Raw genomic sequence first — 26,972 nt, forward strand, 5'->3', positions numbered from 1 at the left:
GATAAGGGAAAAAGGATTCAAACACATAGCAGGGCAATGTAATATACCTTATGAAAATTATAGATTAAATCAAGCTCGCAGACCTAATGAAGCATAGAGAAGCATTATCAATACCAATTTAAGATAGTATGTTAATCTAATTCAAATTCTTAGTTATTTCAAGTTTAGCAGGGCTCACACTTCCAAAGTAGCGGTCAAGTATTTCGACATAATGGTGTATAATTTCAAGAATCTCTAATCTATTGTCATCCTGGTCAATGCACATGCAGAAATACAGTCTGGCATATCTGATAAACAGATGCACATAAAGTACTGTATATTTGTGAAGAAGAATAATTCTCTCTATGAATCAGGGCCACAAACATAAACGTCAAATTAGGATTAAAAAATTCTGTCATACCTTTTATAAACAACTTTAAAACCCCTCCACTCCACAAAGTTGCAAAGCTTGGGTCCTCGCGGGAGAATTAAACCACTGAGTTCCCTGATTACCTGTACAAAGTGCCATCCACATACCACAACATTTACATAATTAACAGAGTGCACATTACTTCGGGAAATTCACATGCTAAAAATTATGATTTTCCATAATTGCACAAACTAATTCCCCCCGTCGAAATGCCAACAACTAAAAGATATGACTAAGAAGGGATTCCATGTATGTTTATAATGACAGCCACTTAGTTGTATATAAATGTTCAGCTTCCTTATAAAGCTTGAAACAAGAACAGAAACACATTCCAACGACACAACAAGATTCCTTATATATCTTGCGCAATGCAAAGTCCACAGGGGAAGAAGAAGAAATTTTCATTATTACTATATCTATATTGAATTAATAAGTAAAAAAAAGATACTCGACTCCTAAATTTTACATTGTACTTGGCATGAATTGGCACCAGCTAACTAATCTATATTTGTAACCCTCCTCCCAGGAATACAGAAAATGAACAGCTTTCAGATTGGAAAAAGTTGCATAGTTCAAGTAAATGATACCTTTGTTCTTTCCTTCTGTGCATAAGGTGAATACCACTTTGTCAACCTCACTTTTCCTTGTCGGCTGATGAGAAGCACAAAGTGAATCTGGAACAAGCACGTAAACAGACGCCACTAAACATTTACTAGTTCTCTAGCTGGTTCAAACATAACCATTAAATTATTCTTGAAAAGTTGGTGGTTTTTGAGGGCGATAAAATATATTACGTATCTTGTTGAAGAGGTAAATTATTTCCCCCAAGTAAGAATTACGATCAGAAAGAAGCAAAAAAAAACAGATGTGAAACCAGTTTTTTCCTCAATAAGAGCAAATAACCGTCAACAAATGATAAACCAACTCATAATATTCAATTATTCATCCAAATTACCTCATTTTATTAAGAAGACAAAACTATTAATCAAGTTTGATTTATAATTGCTGAAAATGTTGAATGGGTTCCACCGAAAAACATAGGCTTAAAAAAGCAGCACTTGTTTGTTCATGGTGCAAACTAGTGAACACAGCTTTACATGTCAAAGCCCTATTTGGTGTACATTACTTTCAACAAAGAAAGATTGAATGAGCCCATCCCGCATTGCTTGGACAACCACCAAATATGCATTTTGCATGTACAGAAAGGGTTTTCAAACCCCATTACTAGAGAATGCAGTTCAGTTGCAAGTCATTTCATTTCTGGATAAGAAGTTGATTAAAGATTGTTGCAATAAATTATAGTTATAAGCATGAAATAACAAGATAAAATTTGTAAGGCATTTTTGTGATAAAAAGAAAGGGTTTACCAATTTAAGACACGTCCACTGCAACTTAACACAATACTCACAAAACTAATTTTCTATCTGGAAATGATTAAGCATAATTGGACAAATATAAGCAAAACCTAATTATTTGTCCTTAATGCTCCAGGACACCGTTCTTGTCACCATGCAGGCTCTCACCATAGAAATTCTCTCTATATCACGTCAACCATGGCATCTTTCAGAATTCATCATCAGTTGCACTTAAATCCACCTCTTGCAAGCCACAAGCAACACCTCACTCCTGTAAGCAACCATCCTACTACTCACCAAAGCTGAAGCCTCCACCATTTTTTTTTATCTCAATCTTAATAGGTTTTTCTTAGTTGTGGGCACCCCATTTGCATATTCCTCCTACAAACACTAACTCATTCATTAAGAGGGGGGGGGGGGGGGGGGGTTGGGGTGGGGGGAGGGACTAACTCATTCCATTTGGCTATGTCCATCAAGTACACCATCCACTTTTACAGTTGGCATCTACATAATTTTGTTCACAACCTAGAGGACAATGCTTAGTGACCTAGTAAAATGCTCGGGCTGCCAAGCTTGAGAACGCGGACAACCACTTTGTGTCAATAATGCCACAAATTAGGTCTGTATCCAGTCGACCCTGCCCAGCACCCTCAATTAACAGAGAAGACCCCACATTGAATAATGACTATAATTTTATTCACCACTGAACCACCCACTCTCCCCCAAACAATGCTACTATTCTATCCAGAAAAGAAAAAGGAAAAAAAAAAAAAAGTAAAAATACGGCAAAGAAAACAAACTGTATATGCACACATCACATTCATGATTAAGTTTTCGAATCAATAGTTCAAGTCACACACACCCATAATTTTCTCGCCGGAGAATTCCCTTCAACTATTCATGCCAAATAACTAATACAATATTGCGGAGTTGAAGGGAAATATCCAAATACATGTCTCATTCTTTTCAATAATAAAAACTTGTGCCAATGAAATAGCATTGTTCATGATTAAGAAAACAAACTGTATATGCACACAACACTTTCATGATTAAGTTTTCAGATCCAACAATGAAAACAAACATTAACCCAAATTCCACCCAATTATGAATTTCGCAAGGCAAGCTCGTAATTGAAGTTCTCTAACTCCACCAAAGAACAATAGATAGGGTTATAAAATAGAAAACAAGTGATCACATGGATAATATATGTTCGATAAGGAAACCCAAAAAGGAAAGCAAAATATAAGTATCAAAACGACTCCAATTCATCAAGAAACGAACATTCAAAACAAAGATAGAGACAGTGTGTGTTTAGCATCGAACATAAAGGTCTGATAAACAAAATGAAATAAGGAAAAGTTGGATTGAAATGATAGATGCATTTTGGATCTGTTTTATTGGAATCGAATCAATTAAAGAGAAGAAAATGATGACCTGCGAACAAAGATTTATGTTACCATGGTTGTGAGCTCTGGTGTCTTCTATCGGCATCAATTTGAAACAAAGGAAGCCCTTCTCTCTGTCCCAATTTGATCTTTCCCTTCTTTAATGTCTCTCCTGCCTCCTCAATTGCTGCATTTTTGTTCGTCAAAATTTTCAAAGATCCATGAAACACGATTTTTTAATTTTTTGGGGACTATTACACTGATTTTGTATAGTCAGTGTCATTATCACGTGTTTCTAAAATGAAAATAACATATTTTTGAGTTTAAAAAAAAAAAGTAAATTAAAATTGAGTGTGTGCTTATATATACTCCCATATAAATATATATATATATATATATATATATATATGTATTTATTTATTTTATTTATTTTTGGGCCCTTGGCAAATGGCACAGACACTTTCTCTCTACCTCTAGTAAGAATTATTTTTTTTTTTTTTTCTATTTTTAAGAAAGATTTGGAAAGTAAAAAGTTATCACTTATGAGTGTGTGTTTAAAACTCATGTAAATCTATTATCTTTGATTTTACTATTATAATTTTGATATTTTAAAATATGATTTTCATATATCACGATTGGATTATCAAAAAATATATATATCACAATTGGATTAGAAAAATGACCAATAATTACATTTTTACTAGCATTTTATTTTCTAAATTTATCTCTTCAAGGAGGGAGAAAAAAAAAATTTCTTATTCAAGTGATCAAATTTACCTTTTCAGTTGCCTTTGAAGTAATTTATAGAGGGTATTTCTATTTGACACTTCTAACAAATGGTTGTGGAATAGTTTTGCCTAGGTCTTGGAATGTAGAATTCATTATCCTCTTGTCTATGTTCATTCATAATTCAGAGAATGTTGTTTTCAGCAGTTCTTTTTTTTTTTTTTTTTTTTGAAGGGGGGGGGGGGGGGGGGGGGGGGGGGGGTTGTTGGAGAGGAACTTGAGAAAGGTATCAAGAGAGACTCCTTTGATCTAGCAAAGTTTATCTCGTTTAACACTATTGATGCAACTTCTATATCTCTTCAAGCTATTTTGTCATGTTAGCTCTTTTTTTTATTTGTCTTAGATACTTAACATTCATTTTTCATTATTATTGCAACTAGATATATTCTGAAATAAATAGAAAAATTATTACATAGTCCAGAGCTACTTGATCCTAACCAATTACAGGAGGTCACATAACAAAAAATTACAAAAAAAACTAGTACAAATATATACAAGAATGGCGACGTGTGATTAATCGGATCATGTATAATTTTTTTAAAATTTTGTAATGTTGTTGTTGTTCTATTGGGGAGGGTATGCTCTCCTCATTCTATCGTTTCTACGTGCTATAATGTTCTATCTTTTAGAATGAAACAACAACCCATTCATTAAAATAATTATTAAAAATATATATAAAAAACCCGAAATTGTACATTACTCATTAGAGAAAAAGGAAATGGTTCACACATCAGATTGCACCATGTTTTTGGATGATTGTTGAGCTGGGCCTGGGTGGAGCAAAGTGTGATTAGAGGAATTGTTTTTTACATGGTCCGGAACTACATGCAATGTGAGAGGCCCACCATGTCACCAACACAACAAACAGAACATAGTTGTGGATCAAACTTCTAGTGGGTTCAAGTGATTTCCTTTCTGCTTTTTATATGATGGTAGGACATGTTCCGGAAAAGGTGATTCGGGCTCACCGGCGGCGTCGGCTTGCGTCTCTCGTTCGGTTTACAGTTATGGAGGTGGGGATGGATCTAAGCCGGATTTCCAACAGGTGGAGGCGCAGAGTAACCGGATCCAAGGTCAGGGACGTGTGAACAGCCACACACCTAAGGCAAGTGGAAATGGGAAGGCTTCATCTGGGACACGTGGTTGGAGGAGAAAGGATGCCTGTTATGAGTGGAAGACAGCTACCCTTCCTCGTGCTGAGTCACGTGCTTCCCAAGATTTTTTTAAACTCAACTTCTGTTGGGCCAGATGGTGTTGGGCCTAGTCTGCGTGGGGCTCATGCAGCGGGATTAAAAGTAACTGGGAAAAATTCTTATGTGTGGGGTGGGCCTAGGCCATCTTTTGGGCCGAGGTGGTTCATTAAGTCTGTTAAGCGGGATGGTCGACCTAAGCACTCTGGGCCTCTCTTTTCTTCTGGACCAGTTCAGGGGAAGTTAAGAGTGACTAAGGGCAGGATGGTTAAATGGGGCCCAAATAACCATCTCTCAATTTCCTTTCAAGGCGGACAGCCCAACCCATCTTTAGAAGCGGGTCAAAGCCATATCATTCCAGAACCTGACTTGGTTACGTCACAGAGATTTTCGACCTCACGTGTTTGGTCAAGGAAGGAGAAGGCGAATTGGGTGAAGGTGAGTTCGAAAGTGACGAAAGAGGCTGGGGCTAGTTCAAAGAACTTCCGGCATGGGTCGTGTTGTCAGAATCGACTCTCGAGTAACAGATTTGAGCTTCTTCAATCTGGATTTTTGGGTGATGACGAGAAAGGTGACTGTGTCTCTATAAAGAAGGATGATCTCTCTCGGAGTTTGTCGAAAGATCCCAGTAAGAAATGGACTAGGAAGGACAAACAGAAATGGGTTGCTCGTAAGGATTCCCATTCGTGCCCAGGTATGTCGAGTTCCTTTCATGATCGGAAATCTGCATCTTCTTCTATCTCTGCTTCTTCTCCTTGCGAGTTGAATAGTAAAGGGGGAGAGATTCTTGATGGGAGACAACATTTGCTTTCACCCGTTCTTGAGGTTGACTTGGTGGAAGGATTGAACTCTACGGTTGGTTCGGAGTTTGGGATTGTTGGGCCGTCAGAAAGGGATGGGACGGTTAGCTTGTCTGGTGACAGGGATATTGATCGAGACTCTGTAGGGATCGCTGAGACTTGTTCGGAGTTTTCTTCAGCTTCTTGGTATGATTCTTCAGGGGAGGAGATGGGTAGGTCCGCCAAGTTTCTATTGGGTGGATCGGAAGGGCTGTGTTCTTCTTTTAAAGGAGATCCAGTGGCTTGTCTAAAGGGTCCTGTGCCTGATGTGGTGACTGTTTGTGTGTGTAAAGATATCCGAATTTCCCTCAGTGAGGAATCAGCTTCTCTTTTGGTGAAGGAGTTGCAGAAGCACAGATATTCGCATGATGATCATACTGTTGATTGTAACCCGGTCCCGGTCACACAAAATGGTGTGTTAGATTATGGAGAGGACTAGATGTCATCTGTTGATGAGGCTGTGGAGGCCAAGGGAGGTATGGTAGATGGGAGCAGGGTGGATCGGGGGAGTTCTCTTAATATGATTTTGTGGGAGGAGGAGGGTTTTGCTAATTTGGGGGTGGTAGACCCTTTGGCTGTTGTTCATCCAGAGGAGTTGGGCAGCAAGGTGTGTAGGCAGGAAGGTGAGGACACTGGAATGGATTGGGTCAAGGCTAACATTGGGGCTACTAGTGATCTATTGGGTGTCTCCTGCAAAGGCAAGCGTGATCAGGCCTTAGCAATCCTTCAGGCCACGGCAGAGGGGAGAGAAGGGGAGTTGATTCAATTTTCCAGAAGGAGGAGTAGGAAGAAGAAGAACCTTACTCCAGGGAAAGGGGAAAGGGAGCTAAGGAATCTGTGTTGTGATGTGAATTATGATAGGGTGAGTGGGGGGGAGAAGGAGAGGGGTAATGCTAAGGGAGGAGGGAGGGGTAAGGGGGCGAAGGGGTTGATTGTTTCCTCATGAAGTTCCGAATTTTATCGTGGAATGTCCGCGGTCTAAACAATCCGGGCAAGCGAAGGGTGGTGAAGATGGCAGTGAGGAAATGGGGGGTGCATTTGGTGTGTCTTCAAGAAACAAAGGTTGATTCTATGTCTGATTGTGTGGTGAAAAGTCTGTGGGGTAACCGCTTTGTTAAGTGGGAGGCGCTGGATGCTATTAGGACTTTAGGAGGTGTTCTTATTATGTGGGATAGGAGATGGTTGGCTAAAGTTGACGTTTACAGAGGGAGATTTTCTTTGTCTTATGCATTTGTGATGGAGGAGGATGGTTTCACTTGTTTTTTGGGATGTATGGGCCGGTTGACGATGGTGTGAGGGATGGTTTGTGGGAGGAGTTGAGTGGGGTGAAGGGGAGGTGGTCTCTTCCTTGGTGTGTGGCAGGAGACTTTAATGTGGTTAGATCCCTGGCGGAGCGGTCTACAGATGGCTCGTGGACTCAGGCTATGATGCATTTTCCTGATTTTATTGATGGCCACCAGCTTATTGATCTCCCTCTTGAGGGAGCTTCTCTCACTTGGTCTAGTGGAAGGGAAGTTCCAACTTTCTCTCACATTGATAGAATTTTGATTTCCGGTGAATGGGAGGAGAAATTCCCGGATGTTGTTCAGGCAGTTTTGGCTAGGGTGACGTCGGATCACATTCCCTTGGTTTTGGACTGTGGAGGTTTGAGATCTCGCAGCACTCCTTTCAGATTCGAGAACATGAGGCTTCGTGCAGATAATTTCCAGGAATTTGTACATTCTTGGTGGGAGGAAAATCTGGTGGTGGGTACCTCGAGCCATATTCTTGCAGGAAAGCTTCGGATTTTGAAAACCAATCTCAAAAGGTGGAATAAGGAGGTGTTCGGGAGCTTAGTGTGGAGGAAGAATAGGGCTTTGGCTGATATTGCGGAGATTGATAGATTGGAAGGGGAGGGTGTTATTTCGGAATCTCAACGCAGTAGGAGAGCAGCTTGCCAGGCAGAGCTTACCAGGCAGAATGTGTGGAGATTGCTCTTTTGGAGGAAATCTCGTGGCGTCAGAAATCTCGTGGCGTCAGAAATCTCGGGCATTATGGCTCAAAGAGGGAGACCAAAATACGAAGTTTTTTCACAGAACTGCTAATGCTAATAGGAGGAATAATCATATTGGGCGAATGTGTGTGGATGGTGCAGTCTTGTCTTCGGAGGAGGAGGTGCGAAGCACTATTGTCTCTTTCTATCAAAGGCTTTATTCAGAGCCTCTTCGTTGGAGGCCTCGTCTTGATGGTCTTCACTTCGATTTTATTTCTGCCTTGGATAGAGATGGGCTGGAAAATCCTTTTTCGGAGGAGGAAGTGCTGAAGGCTTTAAAGAGTTGCAATGGTGATAAGGCTCCAGGTCCTGATGGTTTCACGATGAGATTTTTGTTGGAAAGCTGGGAGGTGGTCCGGTATGAGAGTATGGGCACTTTTCATGAGTTCAATTCCACGGGGCGGTTTGAGAAATCGCTTAACACATCTTTTATTGCCCTTATTCCTAAAAAAGGTGGTGCTTCTAATATCAAGGATTTTAGACCTATTAGTCTGATTGGGTGCATTTACAAGCTCATTGCAAAAGTCCTTGCCTTTAGATTGAGGGAGGTCCTGGATGAAGTTATCTCCGAGTCTCAGAATGCTTTCGTTGGGGGTAGACAGATCCTGGATTCCACACTTATTGCTAGCGAATGTGTGGATTATAGACTTCGTAGTGGGACTCCTGGTGTTCTGTGCAAGTTGGATATTGAGAAAGCCTATGATCATGTCTGCTGGAATTTCCTGTTCTATCTGTTGGAGAGGATGGGTTTTGGTGAGAGATGGAGGAAGTGGATTGTTTCTTGTGTTTCCACTGTCAAGTTTTCGGTGTTGGTGAATGGATCTCCTTCGGGGTTTTTTGGCAGTTCTCGTGGGTTGAGGTAGGGGGATCCTCTTTCCCCTTTTCTTTTTATTATTGTTATGGAGGCTGATGAGAAGGGCGGTGGATTTGGGTTTTATTAGGGGCTTCAAGATTGGCCCTGAATCAGTTCAGCAGTTGGAGATCTCTCATTTACTTTTTGCGAATGACACTATCGTTTTTTGTGAGGCAGAAGTGTCCCAGTTAAGGTATTTGAGATGTGTCTTGGTTTGTTTCCAAGCTGTTTCTGGGTTGAAAGTCAACGTGGGAAAGAGCGTGCTTGTTCCTGTGGGCGAGGTTCAGGAGGTGGACACTCTGGCTGCTATTCTAGGGTGTGGGACGCAACGCTTTCCCATCTCGTATTTGGGTTTGCCGCTGGGGGACTCGGCTAGGAGGGTTGGAAGTTGGAACCCGGTGATTGAGCGGGTCGAGAGAAGATTAGCGGGTTGGAAAAAACAATATCTATCAAAGGGCGGTAAAGTTACGTTAGTGAAGAGCACTTTGTTAAGCTTTCCAACGTACTTTCTTTCGCTTTTTCATATTCCAGCTTCTATTGTTGAAAGACTTGAAATGCTCCAACGGAACTTCCTTTGGGGGGGTCGCGGAGAAGAGTTCAAGTATCATCTTGTCAAATGGGAGCAGGTTTGCAGGCCTATTCAGTTGGGAGGGCTTGGAATTAGAAGATTGGCCCCTTTCAATCGTGCTCTTCTTGGTAAGTGGCTTTGGAGATTTGGCAAGGAAACACACAGATTATGGAGAAGGGTTATCTCATGTCGCTTTGGGGAGGAGAGAGGAGGGTGGTCAGTTAGACCAGTCAGATCTGTTAGCGGAGTGGGGGTGTGGAGGGCCATTGGTAAGGGGTGGGATGTCTTTTCCAAACATATTAGATTCAGAGTTCGGGTTGGAAGAAATGTCCGGTTTTGGGAGGATTCTTGGTGTGATGATAGGCCATTGGCTCTTTTGTTTCCCAGACTTTTCAGGATTGCTGTTGACAAACATGCTATGGTTGCTGACTACTATCGCCCTGATAGCGGGAGGCTATCTTGGGATGTGCGTTTCCGGCGAGCTTTTCAGGATTGGGAGTTGGATGATGTCACTAGGTTTTTGGCTCTACTTTACAGACAGGAGGTGGAGGGGTCTGGGGCAAATTCCTTGATTTGGATGCCTTTTTCTCAGGAGATGTTCCAGGTCCGGTCCTTTTTTGTGTGCCTTTCTGGTTTTCATGGTACCACATTCCCATGGAAGACGGTGTGGATGTCTAAGTCGCCTCTTAGGGTGGCCTTTTTTGTGTGGACTGCAGCTTGGAGTAAGATTTTGACTTTGGACAATTTGAGGAAGCGAAGGCATATCATTGTTAATAGGTGTTGTCTTTGCAAGATTAATGGGGAGTCAGTGGATCATCTTCTGTTACATTGTCCTGTGGCTCATGATTGTTGGAGTTTGATTTTTAGCCTGTTTGGTATTCATTGGGTCATGCCTCGGACCTCTCGGGAGTCGTTAGATATGCGAAGGGGCCAATGGGTGGGGGCTCAGGCCAGAGTTTTCTGGAGGGTGACCCCATTTTGCATTTGGTGGAGCCTTTGGAAAGAGCGAAATGGAAGATCTTTTGAGGGGAAGGAATCCTCCATTGGGGTGCTAAAATTTTCTATCATTTGTAACCTGTTTTGTTGGGGTCAGGGGAGAGATTACTCTTCTCTTGAGGATATTGTTGATTTCATGGGCTCTTTGAGTTCATAGGTTCCGTTTTGTCTTTGTATAGTATGGGACGCGTTCCCCTTTTGAGCGCTTTTAATACAATTTACTTATCAAAAAAAAATGATACTAGTTTCTTTTGCAAGATAGGACAGGCCCAGTATGAAAGCTAAACTTAGTAGCACTCATAATTTGGGCTAAAATCAATATGATGACTCATGGCCCAAATCAAGGATCACACTTCAGTTCTTTTTAATTCTTGTTTCTTTTTACATACTCACAATTATCTTTCTTCTTTTTTAAGGAGAGAACTCGATAGAGAACTTAAATCTTTTAATTAATAAAGAAATTTAATACTTAAATTAAGTTCTAACAATTTAAACCGGGTAATTTTTTTATTATTTTTTTCTTAGTTGATACTCACACACACACCTCTCTACTAAGACTTGAATCTCTGACATCATTTTGAAAAGTAAGGGCATGATACTATCAGAATAATAATCATCTCAATTATACTAATTAAACACTAATATATATATATATATACACACACACACACACATATAGTCCCTTCCTTGATTTTTCACCAAAAAAATACTCACAAGTAGTCAATACAATCATAATTAAACAATGAAAAAAAACCAAAAGCTATGTTTCATTTATTTGTCATATTAGTTAGCATGGATGTGGTGGAGCAAGAATTAAAGGAGGACAAAGGGAAAAGGAAGTGGAGGAAGAATATAGGGGAAGTGGGTTAGAATGAATGAATGAAGCCCACTGTCGTTAGGTAAACACACACCCTACTACTCGTGTGCATGTCCATATCTGCATATATATATATATATATATAACAGACAACCATGGGGGCTAACCAGACATGACATACATGATACATGGTGAGCCAGCAGTCAATGGAACTACCATGTCCATACATATTTATATTAGATATATATAGATAGATATTATGCTGAGGGAGAAGAAACAAAGGAGATGGGTGTGAGCGACAATTTGGGGCGGTTAAGCGACAGCTCATCATACCATAACAAGACCAGCATATACCAAAATAGTGAAAGGTGTGTGAGTGAGTGTTAGTGTGTGTATCAAACAAATATCAATGTGCACGGTTCACTAAGCATCAAAAGAGCAGTCAGCTGAAGAATTGATACATCCTTGTAGATGCACTTGCTTCACCCATCATATGCCCATATCCGACACAATCAGCTGAACCACCATCACAACACACACACACACACAAAGGAAAGAAATCTAAGATGGACGGAATATAATCTGTGTTCTTCAAACTTCTCTGATACAGAAATTGACGCTTAACAAGGCAAAAATAGAATTCACTTGGCATGACTCATGAGGGGTCGGTCAATAGAGCAGAAGAAAACCGAGTGATATTCCTTTCTTTCTGTTTCTTCACCGTTCTGCTTTCCTAGTGACTGCATAATTGCCTTACTGGTCCACTCCCATAATTGCACAATAATAATTTTTCTGTCATCGATGCACTCTCATTATGAAGCATGCCCTAGCCATTGGATTGAGATAAACATCCTCTCAACGGTTGAGCACAATAAACTTAATCATGATGTATTATTGACTCTACAATCACTACCTCAACCATCATTCCCTTTGATTTCACAATAACATTTTATTAAAAATGAACCAAAATTGGGGGGGAAAAAAGGAAAAAAGGAAATGACAGATTCTAATGATTAAAATTTTGATTCCTTCACTCAGTTCCAGAGCCTTTCCTCACTCTTTGTAAGGAAAAACGAGTTTCTTCCACGTTACAAAATCTCACTCTTTTTCCTTCATATGTTCCCTATACTACTTCATTTTCATTCCAGAGTCTTTAAGGTCAAAACAGAGCCTACAAAAGGAACGTCTGTGTATGTGTGTATGAGAGAGAGAGAGAGAGAGAGAGAGAGAGGGGGGGAAGGGAGTGAGTTTCCAAATGAGTATGAAAATTGCCAAATACTAGAATTTTTAATGGGGTATGAAAACTACAGTTATTACAAAGCAATGTATATCATAGTTATTTTTAGGGGGTGTGCAACCTTACTCATGAACTCATCTCAGCAGGCTGATCAGGTGGCTTGTTTGAGTTTTCTTGTTCCACTTTAATCTCTGGTTCATCCATTGACATTGAATCTGGATTTGAAACCTGAGAAAGACATCCAAGCACATAAATAAAATAGGGTTACAAAATACTTGCTATTAAAAGGTTGTGCCAAATCTTCACCTTTAAAGTTGCAGTCTCAGCTAGTGGTGCATCTGTTTCTCTTGCACGCTTTGGTACTTTTAGGCCCTCCTGAAGATACAGCAAGGGCATAGGTTGTTATTGCATTAAATAAAATAAAATAAAAAATAGAAAGCCCAGCACATTAGATCTGAAAGGTTGAATTTTGATCATCAGTTTTTACTACGTCAAATGAAAAAATGAAGTTACTTTTCTCTTTTCTTCTCAAGTTTCTCAAACAGGTGATTACACGAAACACTACATTACTAGTAACATTATGGCAAGCTCAGGTATTTGCATAATCAAGAAGATCCATAAACCAGGAACTCAACTTCTATCTACACACACGAACAAATGTTTATGGCTTCAATGTGGGCCCTGGATGTAGAAGATAATAGTCTCCCAGGCCATAGACAGGACTCTCTTGTTTGTGTGGAAGTAATATAAGGAAAGCACATATGACATATTAAAAAGATTTACTTGCCAAAAGAATATACAAAAATTTTAACAAACAAAAACATACATGGGAAGAAGTAATTAAAAACGTTTTTAAAAAATTCAATCTAAGAGAAGACATGGTATACAATAGGAAAGAATGGAAAAAGACAATTCATGGGGACCCATCTATATGGGATAAGGCAAGGATTATCATGACGATATGATGTGACCCCCACAAAATTTATAAATAATCTCAATTTAGAATCCTTTAAACTTTACTTTTGGACATTTACATTTATAGAAAAAAAGGAATACAAGCCACGTCTATAGAGCTTTATTTAAATTTTTTTTTTTGTGCAACTTATATATATATATATATATAACATATATGCCAAATTAGATTTTGTTTGCATGGGCTATGAAATAATTTATGTCTAAAAATAATCTTATCTTGTTAATTTATATTAGAAAATATATAAGAGACTTTTTTGTAAGGAATGATATAGTATAGTTTATTTATGATTTTAAAATTTTATTTTCATCTTATTAGTTGCCCCAAAACATAAATTTCTAGCTCCGCACCTGCTTTTATACATGAATAATAATCACTGAAAACAAGGCACATAACACACCTTATTGAAATTAAAAGTGCACTCTCTTTGAACAAGGTGTGTAGACACATATACTATCATGTCAAAAAGGAACCAATACAACAACGAATGAAAAAGAACTTCTGGTCTATATCCAAAAATGACCACATTAGCTCTCCTTTTTACGAACTACCAACTATAGAGGTCGCCTCGTTGTACCAAGAGATGACAGGTTATAAGCACTGTATCACAATCACAGTGACATAGGGGGGGAAGAAAAAAAAAGGGTATAATAATAGACCATTACCTAGTATTGGTCTTGCCTGAACACTAGAGATAGACATTAGATAACATTTTGCACAAGTGGCTGCTCTTAAACTCGGAGCCACTTCCTCATGCTTATCGGTTAGATCAACTGTCATAATTACCATTGGCCCCTAATTACTTACATCCACTCTTATTGTAGAAAAAGCACAAAATATTGCATATAATAATTGGCACGTATTAAGTGTTTGCCATTGGCATTTGGCAACAAAACATGTAACAAGCATGCTCTATCTCATATTCAATGTGATGAACTGGTTTTCTAGATGCTAAGAACTTAAAAAAGGAAGGAACATACCGCGTCATTATGCTCCGGTTCATGAAATTCCCTCTTCACTCTGCCTGGCAAAGGCTTGCTGACAAAATAAATAAGTAACATACATTAGAAGCCATAAAAATCCAAAATATAAAAGTGATATTGCATCGAAAAATTTACCAGTTGTCATCCATGTCAGATTCAGGATCCCATCTTTCAGCTTCATAATCTTGATCTTCATCTGCCTGAATGTCAGAACATTTAAGAGAAGTCACTTCTTCATGTATGGCTGCTGCAAAGTTACACTGTAATATTCAAGTTTTTTATTAATGATTATATTTCCTATTGTTCTGTGCTGCTCTGGTGATTGTTAACCACGTCCTTACACGTCTTTTTATCAGATTACCACAATTTTCCTTTTCCCAATTTAATGGGTATTGTGCATGTTTGTGAGACCACAACTTTTTATTTATTTTTTATTTTTAATTTAATGGGTATGCACCTGTGCATGTTTGGGAGTATCAAGCATGATATATATATATATATATATATATATATATATATATATATATATATATATATATATATTTATCTCAGCTTAATGGGTATGTGCCTGTGTGTTTGTGAGCAGAGGAACTCCATCTGTATCGGTTTCAAAAAAATTGACAGTCATTTCAGCTCCGAGAAAATGCAAAACCAATATACGTTGTAACGTATTAATTAGGATAAGCAGTTCCTAATCATTTTTAATAGGCTATAATGTAAGGACTTGTATTGCTCCTGAATTTTTTTTTTTTTTTTTTTTTTGTTTTTTTTGGAGGGGGTGGGGGTTTATCTCTTACCACCAAGAGCTCAGCTCTGGTAGTATCTCCTCAACTACACATCTAAAGAATTTTATAAAGAGCATTATGCACGTTGATTACATATTTTTCTTTTTATCATCTATCATCTTACATTAGTGATGAGTTAATATTCAGAGTGTTGATCACCAACTTGTAGAGCCAACTCGTCATCAACACCAAATCACACAAAGAGGTTCAGACATTACAATAGAGGAAAACGTGAGTTGAAGAGCAGATTGCATGAGAACTCATTAACTGGCAGCAGCATAGTTAGAATAAAACATCAGGCGTCAATCTGGATCAAAGGTAACTAGGTAATTATGTGGGGTTTAAATCTAATACAAGATTGCATTACCTTTCTTTTGATAGTGGAGTTTGATCGGCCTGAACTAGATCACGTGATTTCTTCTAGTGGGGGAATTCATGTAAAATCATGTGTTTATGTTTGATTGCTACATTATTTTATTTTTGATCTCTATAAATTTAAAATTTTATATTGTTGCATCTGAACTATAATTGCTACAATCTATTTACCCCCTTTAAATCTATTTTAGGCATTGTCTTTGACGTATAAGAACCTTGGGCAACAGTTTACTCTCAATTGGCATCAAGCATACTAATTGTGGATTTCTCAGGAAATAAAATAAAGAAAACCAACAAAAATGCTTCGACAATATACAACAAAGACCAATAACTGCAATGACAAGAACGAGTGACATGGTCCACACGTAGAGGATAACACTAGAAGAAAGTATAGATCAAAACTAGCAAGGGTCGAGATAGTTAGGAAAGACATGCAGTTTGTTACTTACTAAAACAATAATCCTATATAAAGCAAAAGGGAAAAACAAGATCCATTTGACAAATGTTGGTCAAAGCTTTGTTCAGTTGTGTACAGGTATCCTAATCCTAATCTTTTTTTTTTTTTGATAAATAAAAAATTTTATAAAAAAACACTCCAAGGGGGAGCGGAACCCAAGAACGATACAAAAAGCCACTCAATCCTTCAAAGAGGCCAAAAAATCAACAATTTCCTCCAAAGATCTATGATCTCTCCCTAAAACCCAACAAAAAAGAGTGGAAATAATCGAGAATTTAAGCACCGAAATCGACATCGCCTTTCCTTCAAAATATCTCCTATTCCTTTCAAGCCAAATGCACCACCATACACAAAGCAGCGTAGCCCTCCACGCATCCTGACTGTGAGTCCCCACAGGGCAACCTCTCCAAGCCTCAATCAACCCTCTTGTAGATCTAGGCATAACACTCTCTAGCCACATAGCAATGAATGAGAAGGTGATCCACTGATTCCTCATTACGAAGGCACATAAAACAACGATTGATCACCACTTGGCTTCTCCTTCCTGGGTTAGGATCTTTCCCAAAACCGAAGACCACACAAAGAAAGCCACCTTGAGAGGAGCCTTGGAGCGCCAAACAGACTTCCAAGGAAAACGAACATCAGGATCAAATGAGAGACACTTGAAGAAGGACCTCACCTCAAAACGCCCATGAGAGTTTGCTACCCAAGACCAACAGTCCGAATCCTCCTCCACAATCCTTTGGCGATAAAGCAGCTCCAAGAAGCGAATGACCTCCTCGATCTCCCAATCCTGAAAGTGACGCCTGAATCGAACATCCCAAACCAGTCTCCCATTATCAAGATGATAACAGTTGACCACCATGGCCTGCCTATCCGAAGCAATCCTGTAGAGCTGAGGAAAAGCGAGAGCGAGAGGAACATCTCCACACCACACATCCTCCCAGAAGCAAATCCTCCTCCCATCTCTAAGACGAAATCGAATGTGTTTAGAGAATTCATCCCAACCCTTCCGAATCACTTTCCAGACCCCTACCCCCCGAGGATCCCGCACTTCCAAGGAACTCCACCCTCCTCTCAATTCCCCAAAACGACACGCCACAACCCTCCTCCAAAGCCAATGTCTCTCCACACCAAATCTCCACAACCATTTCCCGAGAAGGGCCTTATTAAATGGCACCAATCTACGGAGACCCAACCCACCATTTCGAATAGGCCTGCAAACCTGATCCCATCGCACCAAATGGAACTTAAACTCATCAGCTCTACCTCCCCAAAGAAAATTACGCTGCAATCTCTCAATCCTCTCCGCAACTGAAGAGGGAATTTGAAAAAGAGAGATAAAGTAAGTGGGGAGGCAAGAGAGGGTGCTCTTAATCAGAGTGACCCTGCTGCCCTTGGAAAGATACTGCTTCTTCCAACCCACTAGCCTTCTTTCAAATCTGTCCACCACTGGGTCCCAAATTCCTACACATCTCGAAGGAGCACCCAGAGGCAAACCTAAGTAAGAAATGGGAAATGACCCAGTCCTACAACCAAGAATGTCAGCAAACATCTCAATCTCAGGGACCTCCCCAACCGGCACCAAAACACTCTTGCCCACATTCACCTTAAGGCTGGAGACAACTTGAAACCAAATCAAAACACATCTCAAATATCTAATCTGGGACACATTCGCATCACAAAGAACTAAAGTATCATCAGCAAACATCAAATGAGAGATCTCCAACTAAGAAGCAACATCCCTGCCCACCCGGAAGCCCCTCAAAAAACCCAAATCTGAAGCCTTTCTCATCAATCTACTAAGGGCCTCCATCACAAACAAGAACAAGAAGGGAGAGAGAGGATCCCCTTGTCTCAAGACCCTTGAGCTAGAAAAAAAACCGGAAGGAGCACCATTAACAAGAATCGAAAACCGAGCACTGGAAATGCAAAAGTGAATCCATCTCCTCCACCTATCACCGAACCCCATCCTCTCCATCAGATAGAGAAGGAAGCTCCAACTCACATGGTCATATGCCTTCTCTATGTCCAGCTTACACAGAACACCTGGGACCCCACTACGCAGTCTGGAGTCCACGCACTCGCTTGCAATAAGAATTGAATCCAAAATCTGACGACCACCGACAAAAGCATTTTGAGAATCCGAAATGATGCCATCCATAACTTTCCTCAGTCTAGAAGCTAGCACCTTGGCTATCAACTTATAGATACAACCCACCAAACTAATAGGGCGAAAGTCCCTAACATCCAACGCCCCCCCCTTTTTTTGGAATAAGGGTAATGAACGTGGCATTCAAGCTTTTCTCAAACGAACCCCGAGAATGGAAAGCATGAAGAGTGCCCATCACCTCCCCTTTGACCACCTCCCAACACTCCAAAAGAAATTTCATGGTAAAACCATCAGGACCTGGGGCTTTATCCCCATTACAACTCTTCAAAGCAAACAGAACTTCCTCCTCAGAAAAAGGCAACTCCAAACTCAAGCATTCCTCCTCAGAAATAGAGTCAAACTGTAACCCTTCAAGCAAAGGTCTCCACTCAACAGTCTCTGTGAACAACTTCTCAAAGAACTCTGAAAATTCTTTGCAGATCTCTTCTTCCTTACAAAAAACAACCCCTTCAACCCGAATCCTCCCTATGTGATTGCCTCTTCTATGAGCATTGGCCAATCTGTGGAAAAATTTAGTATTTCTATCTCCCTCCTTAAGCCACAAGGCTCGAGATTTTTGCCTCCACGAGATCTCCTCCATGATTGCAATCTCAGTAAACTCCGCCTTACACTCCGCCCTCCTAATCTTCAAAGCCTCCACCAAATCCCCTTGACCCTCCATCCGGTCAATAGCCGCAATCTCAGCTAAAACCCGATTTTTCCTCCATTCCAGATTCCCAAAGACCTCTTTATTCCAAGTCTTAAGGTTCACCTTTAAAAGACGCAATTTGCCTGCGAGCACATGACTAGGGGTGCCGGCCACACCATACCCCTCCCACCAAAGACGGACCCTCTCCAGAAAGCCCTCAGCCCGCAGCCACATATTCTCGAATCTGAAAGGAGAACGTCTACTACACAGTCCCCCACAATCTAACATCAACGGAACATGGTCAGAGATAGGACGTGCTAAAGTAGTCTGGACAACATCAGAGAACCTCTCCTCCCACTCCCCTGACACCAAGAATCTGTCAATCCGAGAGAGGGTAGGGGGAGAGCGGCCACTTGACCAAGTAAACGGACCTCCAACCAAGGGCAAATCAATCAGCCCAAACTCATCAATAAACTCCAAGAAAGCCTCCATATCAGACGTCCACCTACCTCCCGTTAACCTCTCAAACGGAGAACGAACAACATTGAAGTCCCCTCCAATACACCAAGGCAAACACCATTGACTTCGAATCTCCCCCAATTCCTCCCAAAGCAAGTGGCGCTCACCGTCCTCTGAAGGACCATAAACACCCGAAAGAATCCAATGAACTCCATCCTCAACTAAAGCAAGAATGCAAGAAACAGAGAAACGCCCAACCTTAGCATCCACTTTAGACACCCATCTGTTGTCCCACAAGATCAAAATGCCCCCCGAGGAGCCAATAGTATCCAAAGCAACCCACTCCACAAATCGCCCCCCCCCCCCCCCCCCAAAGACTCCTCACAATCCTATCAGACATCGAAGCCAGTTTAGTCTCCTGGAGACACACCACATGACCCCTACTTTTACGAATAACCGACTTCACCACTTTCCTTCTAACCGGATCATTGAGATCCCGGACAAAATATAAATAAAACTAAACCCGTTGTATATTATCCTAAAAAGAAACAGGGTCTTAGCTTCAGACTTACTGCCGTGGTCACTTCCTTTTAGACCAAAAGTCTTCTTAAGTGGTCTGGGCCACGAAGTTTGTAATTTTTGGGCTTCCAAACAGGATGTTCTAATCTAACAAAGCAACGAATACCACCACCACATTTAAGCACTCCATGCACATTATCTACAGATTTCAGAAAGAATCCTCCCCTCATAATTTCTTTTCTTTCCCTCATTAACCCGAGAGGCTGGCACAATCAACTAGCATCTAACATAAAATTGTCTTAATTTAGAATTACAAATATTTCTAATTCTGGAGCGTATATATATGACAAACAAAGTTAATTTGAACAAATCAACCAATTAAGACAAAACAAGAAGAAGGCTAGACCATGGTGACGATATTATATAGAAGTTGTTTGTTACTTTCTAAATATCTATTTCAAAGAGAAATATATAACCTTGTCACCAAAAAGCCTTAAAAAAATAATGAGATACATAGTAAATAAATTACCAAATGTAGAACAAACCTCTGGGAGCTCAGTTTCAGGTGGTCATTCCTGGAACTGCACACTCGGTGCATGTTGAAGTTTTGAGAGATTATCAAGAAGCTTAACCCTTATGTCATTCAATAACGGTCGAGAGTTCTTGTTTTCCATGTTACTTATAGCAACATGAAGAGTATAGTCCGGACCAAAATATTCGTAATACTCATGTTGCGGCATCTTATCATCAAGCCGAAGCGCTACTCCTGTCTGCTCAAGGGATGATAGCATAATTGTCAATTAAAGAAGATATCCAAATAAATCTTGAACGGAAAATCACATTAAAAAAAAAATGGAAAACATAAACAAGTTTGTGATCACCATAACAATGATAACAGCAACAACGATAATTAAAATTATCTAATTCTAGCCTTCACCATTAGAGCAAATATTGCTATCTAAACACAATTAGGAACACCAAGGCCCAAAATGCATTCAATCCATGAACTAGTTTCAAGTCAAGACAGCTATCAAAACTAGGGATGGCAATTTCTTCCGACACTACTGGTTTTCACCCCATTCCGCCCCTAATGGGACGGGTATGGAAAGCCTTTTTCCTGTAAAGGCAGGTAAGGTGTTGAAACTAAAACCTGAGTTGGGTTTGGGTTTTTATGAATCCCACCCCAAACCCCCAATTATAGAGTATTATTACATTATGCCCTTACTTTCTAAAATTTACTAAAACTACCCCATATATATTTACTACTAGGATTCCTACCCTAAATCAGAATCCCAACCACGTTTTGAGTTCCCTGCTTTGGAAACGAAAAGCGGAAATTTCTTTTCTGCCGGTGACCTCCAACATTCAAGAGGCCGGTAACCCTCATCATCTTCTACTAAAGAATCTGCTCTCATCACTCTCTCACGATCCTCACTCCACCGGCAATCTCCAACGATCAACAGGCCATCGTAATCTTCTTATATAGAATCTGCTCTTCAATCTTTAATCTTCACTGCTTCTACAATATGGCCATGGCAACCCATGTTTAGGGTATGTTAGGTACTTCTCTTTCTATATATATCTCTCTGTAAGTGTATGTATTTAGGGTTGTCCCTCTTAGAATCTGATCTGATCTCTCTATATATATAGATATTATATACATATATGCATCTAGGGCATCTCTCTTAAAATCTAATCTTCTCTCTCCATTTTCAGCAGAGAATCAGAGATGGTGGGTTGTGACGGGGTGGGGATGAGGTCTAAGATACATTCCTCAAACGGGGATGGGAGTAAGAAGGGAAACTGTCCCGGGTTCAGGACAAGGTTGGGGCTGAAAATTGACAATCAGGTCGGAATAGGGTTTAGGCAAACCCGCCCTGTTGCCATCCTCAAAACACCCATGCAATCACCCAAATAACTGACACAAGTCGAATAACAATTAAATAACCATGGAATCATTTATCTCCAATTGGATTTTCAAACTTACCACGATTCTCAATAAATGAGCATTATGACATGCCACATGGAACTTCCGATATGAATCTCGTTAACGATAAAGAACACTAATAAAATGAGTTTCAACTTCTAAAATTTATAAATAACATAAAAAATAAATTATAATGTGAAGTAATAGTACTTCTTCTTTTTTTCTTTTTTTCTTTTTTTCTTTTGAATCATATGAATATATTTTTCAATTTCTTCCCTTTAAAATATAACAGGAAAAAAATGAAACGTACATATTTAGGAGGAGAATATTAGAATAATCACAACATTCACTCAATAAAAAAATAAAATAAAATAAAAAAGTGTGTTCAATATACATTCTAAGCTTCCATGAAAAATTTAACCAACAAATTCTCACATGTTAGCCCATGTCATTTTGAAATTTGGGGTGTACATCAGCAAATTCTACATTCTTTTTCCTTCTTGCTATTTCCATTAAAGTGTACAAAATTTAGCTGTTTCACTGACCTTCCCAAAGATCACATTAAACATTTCCATTTGGGGTTAACCAAAATGAAATTCAAAAACAGTGACCCAATCATAGAACATAATTATTTAACACGTGATAATTACAAAGAAAGTATATAATACCTCATAGCACCAGCATCGAGCAACATTGCGCATTGTATAGCCACCTCCACCCAGTAACAGTATTGGAACATTAAAAGATCTCATATATTTCACACTCTGCATGACCTTTAATTGAGAGATTAAAGCAGCCTAACCGGTCCCCAGACAGGGAGTCTGGACCACACTGTAGAACCACAACACCGGGCCTGAAAACTTCCATCACTTTGCCCATTATTTGCTTAAACAAGGACTGGTAGCTCTCATCATCAATTCCATCATCTAGCGGGACATTAAGAGAGTAATATTTTCCCTTCCCATACCCAATATCACGTACATCCCCTGTACCAGGGAAATAATCTCCAAACTTATGAAACGAAACAGTCATGACTCTGTCCGTAGTATAAAAAGCCTCCTCTACCCCGTCACCATGATTAATGTCAATATCCACATATAAAACACGCTGCAATATGAAAAATCTAACAAAATTAAGTTCTCAAAAGGCTAGTTAAACAATTTAGAGCTTAATACAGTAGTTAAAAATAAAAAATGAATATAAAAGTATTTTTGTAACTAGCTAAACAAAAGGAGCTACAGCTTTCATATGACAGAAGTTTCAAAGCAATATTGTAGTAATGAGAGTAAGAATCATGAGTATAATCATCATTACTGATAATTATGGATTCAACAATTGATGCCAACTTCAAATATCAAGACTTATGTTTCATCAAAAATACTAAACTAAGATAAAGAAACAACCTTGGAGATTATATAAAAGGATTTAACATCTTCCATGATGTCAAAACGGATTAAACTGGTACCATCAATTGCCCAATATACAGTTGGCACTTAGTGCAGTTGACACATAAGTGAGGGAAATGGCATACTCCGCTAAATGGTACACAAGGGGTCAAACTATAAAATTGTGTAAGAATTTTCATTTTTAAAGCACTCTGATGACTTCTTGTGAAGCCCGTGTCTTACCAAACCTAGCGTTAGGATAAAAAGTAATAATACCATGCATGTCATGTGATAAATATCAACTTCTTCTTTTTTTCTTTCTTTTTTTTGGTAGATACCAAATATCAACTTCATCGTATATAAATATAGCTATCTAATCTGTAAACTGTTTACAAGGATTTATAATTAAACTCTAATATAAAGTGTGTATGAATGGAGCAGCTCCCAGTCAACTTCATGATCAGCATGTGAGAAGCATGGAAGAGACATCGGATTCGAGGCTTGATAAAACATGGGTCCAACAGGAAGATACTGAGTGCTGCAAGGGCAAAATTTGTTACACCATGTATAATTTGATCCTTCACATATACACATGGGCTGATGAACATATTACATATATACAAATATATTAATTTAAAAATATTCATATGCAGATGTATATATGTAGTGGCTTGTGGTCCGAAAATTCACTTTTAGAAACCAATAAAACACAAGAAATAGCAAATCTAAAACATTGAATACTGTCTCAGACGTCTGCTACTATGCATAAATCCTAACGATTGCATTTTGAAAAATAACCAATGACAAATTTCACTAACCTCGTGCATTTTGAGAAGTTCCAAAATGGCCAGCACAATATCGTTTACATAGCAGAAACCAGAAGCCTCACATTTCTTTGCATGATGTAGCCCCCGGCCCAATTTATTGCAATATCACATCCATGGTTTAACTTCACAGCACCACCAACAGAACCCCCTGCATAGGTCTGACAGAAAGAGTAGAGACCATCAAATACAGGGCAGTCTTCACCAACGTTGAACCTCTTCAGCTGCCTCAGCTGATCTTGCTGTGTTTCTGGGGTGATACCCCTCAAGAAGGCAACATAGTCGTCAGCATGAAACCTACAAAGGTCCCTATCTCTAGCAGGACAAGGTTTAAGAACATTCATATGCTGCAGCAATCCATAGTGAGCTAGTAGAGCATGTGTCATCCGAATACTGTGCGGCTTCATTGGGTGACCTTGCCCGTAATAGTAATTGCCAACTTCTGGATCATAGAAATAACACACTTTTCTCTTCACCCCACCTGGCCCAGATGGTAGGGAATTGCCTCCAATTTCCATCAACCAACCTAGAAAGGTAATGAATAAAGTCGAATAAAAAACAAAAACATTTAATTTAATAGAGAACCCTAGAAGGGTGCCATGTGCATTGTTCTAATTCACAATGATAAGTCAGTGACATCAAGCAATATCTCAAATATTCTCAACACCAAAAAGAGAATGCACCCATAGCCTCAATTAGCATAAGACCAGTTGAGAATTAAGGTGATCCTTCTCAGAATTAAAGAGAAAAAGTCGCACGAAAGCCCATTCTGGACTGGATTTCAAATGATTAACCTTACTCGGTTTTATAAACAGGAGGAATGCAACTCATACCACCATCCACTTGGCATATAAATCAGGAGGCTACTTGTGCAAATAAAAATCAGAGCAACTATTTTGAATAACACAGGCCACCATGCTGGAATTATCAAAGCGTTATTTCTCAATTATTTCCACAACCCATAGTTTTTTTTTAATCCTAACTTATTGAAAGCATCTCATAATAATAGAGAAAGTAGATACTTATAAGATTCATGGCTAACTATTTTTAACTCTACAGTGAAAGCAAAATGGATTGAGAATAAAATACAAGTATTTATAGGCCATAGACACACAAACTAATGTTCAATGATAATTTAAGCCTGCAAAATACACCAAACACGCACTTCCAAAATTTTGAAGTCGAGAGAACCCTAGAATGGAAAATGGAAAACCTAACTCAATGTAATAAGAGATTATATAGATAGACCCACAAAAAGCCCAACGACAAGTGCGATCGTTAAGAAAGAAATATGGGTTCTCAAGAGAAATAAGAGAAAAATTATATTATGATTTGCATCAATTATATTCTTGAATTTAAAACAAAAAAATAATAATAATACGCATATCTGGAGAGATTGAGATTACAGTAAAGATTAAATTAACAAGGAGATATAGTGTGTACCTCTAAATAGAGAAACGGAAATCGAAGACCTGAAATCCTCGAGACAACGCCAAAAATGGCTCCGAACGCTTTCTCTACTCCCTCTTCTTCTTTTCGTTGATTGTTTTTTCTTTTTTTCTTTTGTTCAACAATGTATTATTTACACTAATTTATAGCCCACAACAGTTCTAATATTATGTTAAAGCATATATAAATATTTAAAAAGACAGAGAAATAGTATATATATACGGAGTGTATTGTATATATATATATATATATATATATATATATATATATATATTTTTTTTTTTTTTTTTTTTTTTTTTTTGCGTAATTAAGACAAATATATATTATATATATACATATATAGTTAACGTTTAGCTTTAGTTAAACGTTGTAGGCAGGTGCGTTGGAGGATGAACCGGATATAAAAAATATTGTAAAATCTTAATTCAATTTTATTTCGATTTTTATCCAGAAATATAATTTATTTTTACAATTTTAAGTTTGATTAAATTTAACTTCGTAATTCAAGTCTAGAATTTAAATTAGAATAAAGTGCAAAAAAACCTTCCTGAATTATTGATTTTGTGCAACTAACCCTGAACTAAAAGTAACATAAATTAATTCAAAATGTGAGTTCAACAACTCCACTCCCTTCTTCCCATTCCAAAAGTAACATAAATAATTCAAAATGTTAGATCGAAAAGAAAATGCCTATATGACTTTGAGGGGAGATCTTCTTTTGAAATTCAGGTTTTGAAGTAGCATATAGTGACTTAAAGAAAATCTGGGAAGATGGGTTGAAGAGACAAAAATAAGATCATTTTTTTTATAATTATGTGTACAATGAGATGGCATCAGAAATTTGAGATGGGATTATAATTTCAAACAGGGAAGGGCTTTTAAGTGCAAAGCTTTTTCTGTTTAAAAGAAACAGAAAATTGATGGTGTGACATTGTATATGTTGTTTCAAAGTTGAGATTGAGGAAGATGTATGAGATTGGGGGGTGTGTGAGAAGGGTAGCCCTGAAGGAGATGCTCTAGCACAGCAAGGACTTAAGTTAGAACCCGGATCCATATGCGCAAAACGCAGTTGCCAACCCCGAAACCCCCTTCCCTCTCTCTTGCTTAGCATTTTCTTAAAAACATGTTGAAACAATTTCAGCTTCCTTCATTTAAATGACAAATAACTTGCCAATCTTTAAATATTTTTAAGACTTGATAGCATCTTTCACCAGATCGGCATTCAGTTTCTGTTGTTTTTTGTCACCACAATTTGATTTGCCATTTGAGTGAAGAGATTTACATGGGCGACCCCCTGCATTCTATGCTTAAAAAAAAAAAAAAAAAAAAGCTACACCCTGCATTTTCTTATGTTGCACTTGTTATTTTTTTTTTTTCTTCTTCTTTGGTTTATTGTCCTGATTCTGCTGTTTGACATTTTATGCAGCAGTGTTTCTTCTTGCTGTGATAGCACTCAGTTATGTGGTTGTATCAATGTGTGTGCAATGCTTGTGCAAGTGCAAGATTGATTGACTGATTGTGGTTTGCTAATTTACAATCAACTAATTCAGAAGTATACGGGGTCTAGT

General features: G+C 38.8%; 1 protein-coding gene and 1 pseudogene across 4 annotated transcripts; both read right to left on the minus strand.

The window, feature by feature from the left end:
* LOC132278752 (AP-1 complex subunit sigma-2-like) lies at positions 1-12,812 on the minus strand. Of its 4 annotated transcripts, none has more exons than XM_059780623.1 (7): positions 12,774-12,812; positions 12,594-12,695; positions 3,222-3,336; positions 997-1,083; positions 401-492; positions 179-287; positions 1-83 (listed from the first exon to the last, which is right to left on the minus strand). In XM_059780623.1, exons 3-7 carry the CDS (start codon positions 3,222-3,224, stop codon positions 18-20), a joined length of 357 nt encoding a protein of 118 aa, XP_059636606.1. In that variant the 5' UTR covers positions 3,225-3,336; positions 12,594-12,695; positions 12,774-12,812; the 3' UTR covers positions 1-17. The 4 variants fall into 4 exon arrangements, with proteins under 4 accessions (XP_059636606.1, XP_059636605.1, XP_059636603.1 ...); XM_059780622.1 differs by having other exon boundaries at positions 12,589-12,695; positions 12,774-12,806; XM_059780620.1 differs by lacking the exon at positions 12,774-12,812 and having other exon boundaries at positions 3,199-3,336; positions 12,589-12,694.
* On the minus strand, positions 4,134-25,550 carry LOC132278750 (histone deacetylase 19-like; annotated as a pseudogene).
* Between the last annotated feature and the right edge of the window lie 1,422 nt (positions 25,551-26,972).

Source organism: Cornus florida, unplaced genomic scaffold, assembly GCF_030987335.1.
Source record: "Cornus florida cultivar Cherokee Brave unplaced genomic scaffold, ASM3098733v1 CherokeeBrave_3.0.0_Hap2_Chr10, whole genome shotgun sequence".
In the NCBI taxonomy this organism is placed as follows: Eukaryota; Viridiplantae; Streptophyta; class Magnoliopsida; order Cornales; family Cornaceae; genus Cornus; species Cornus florida.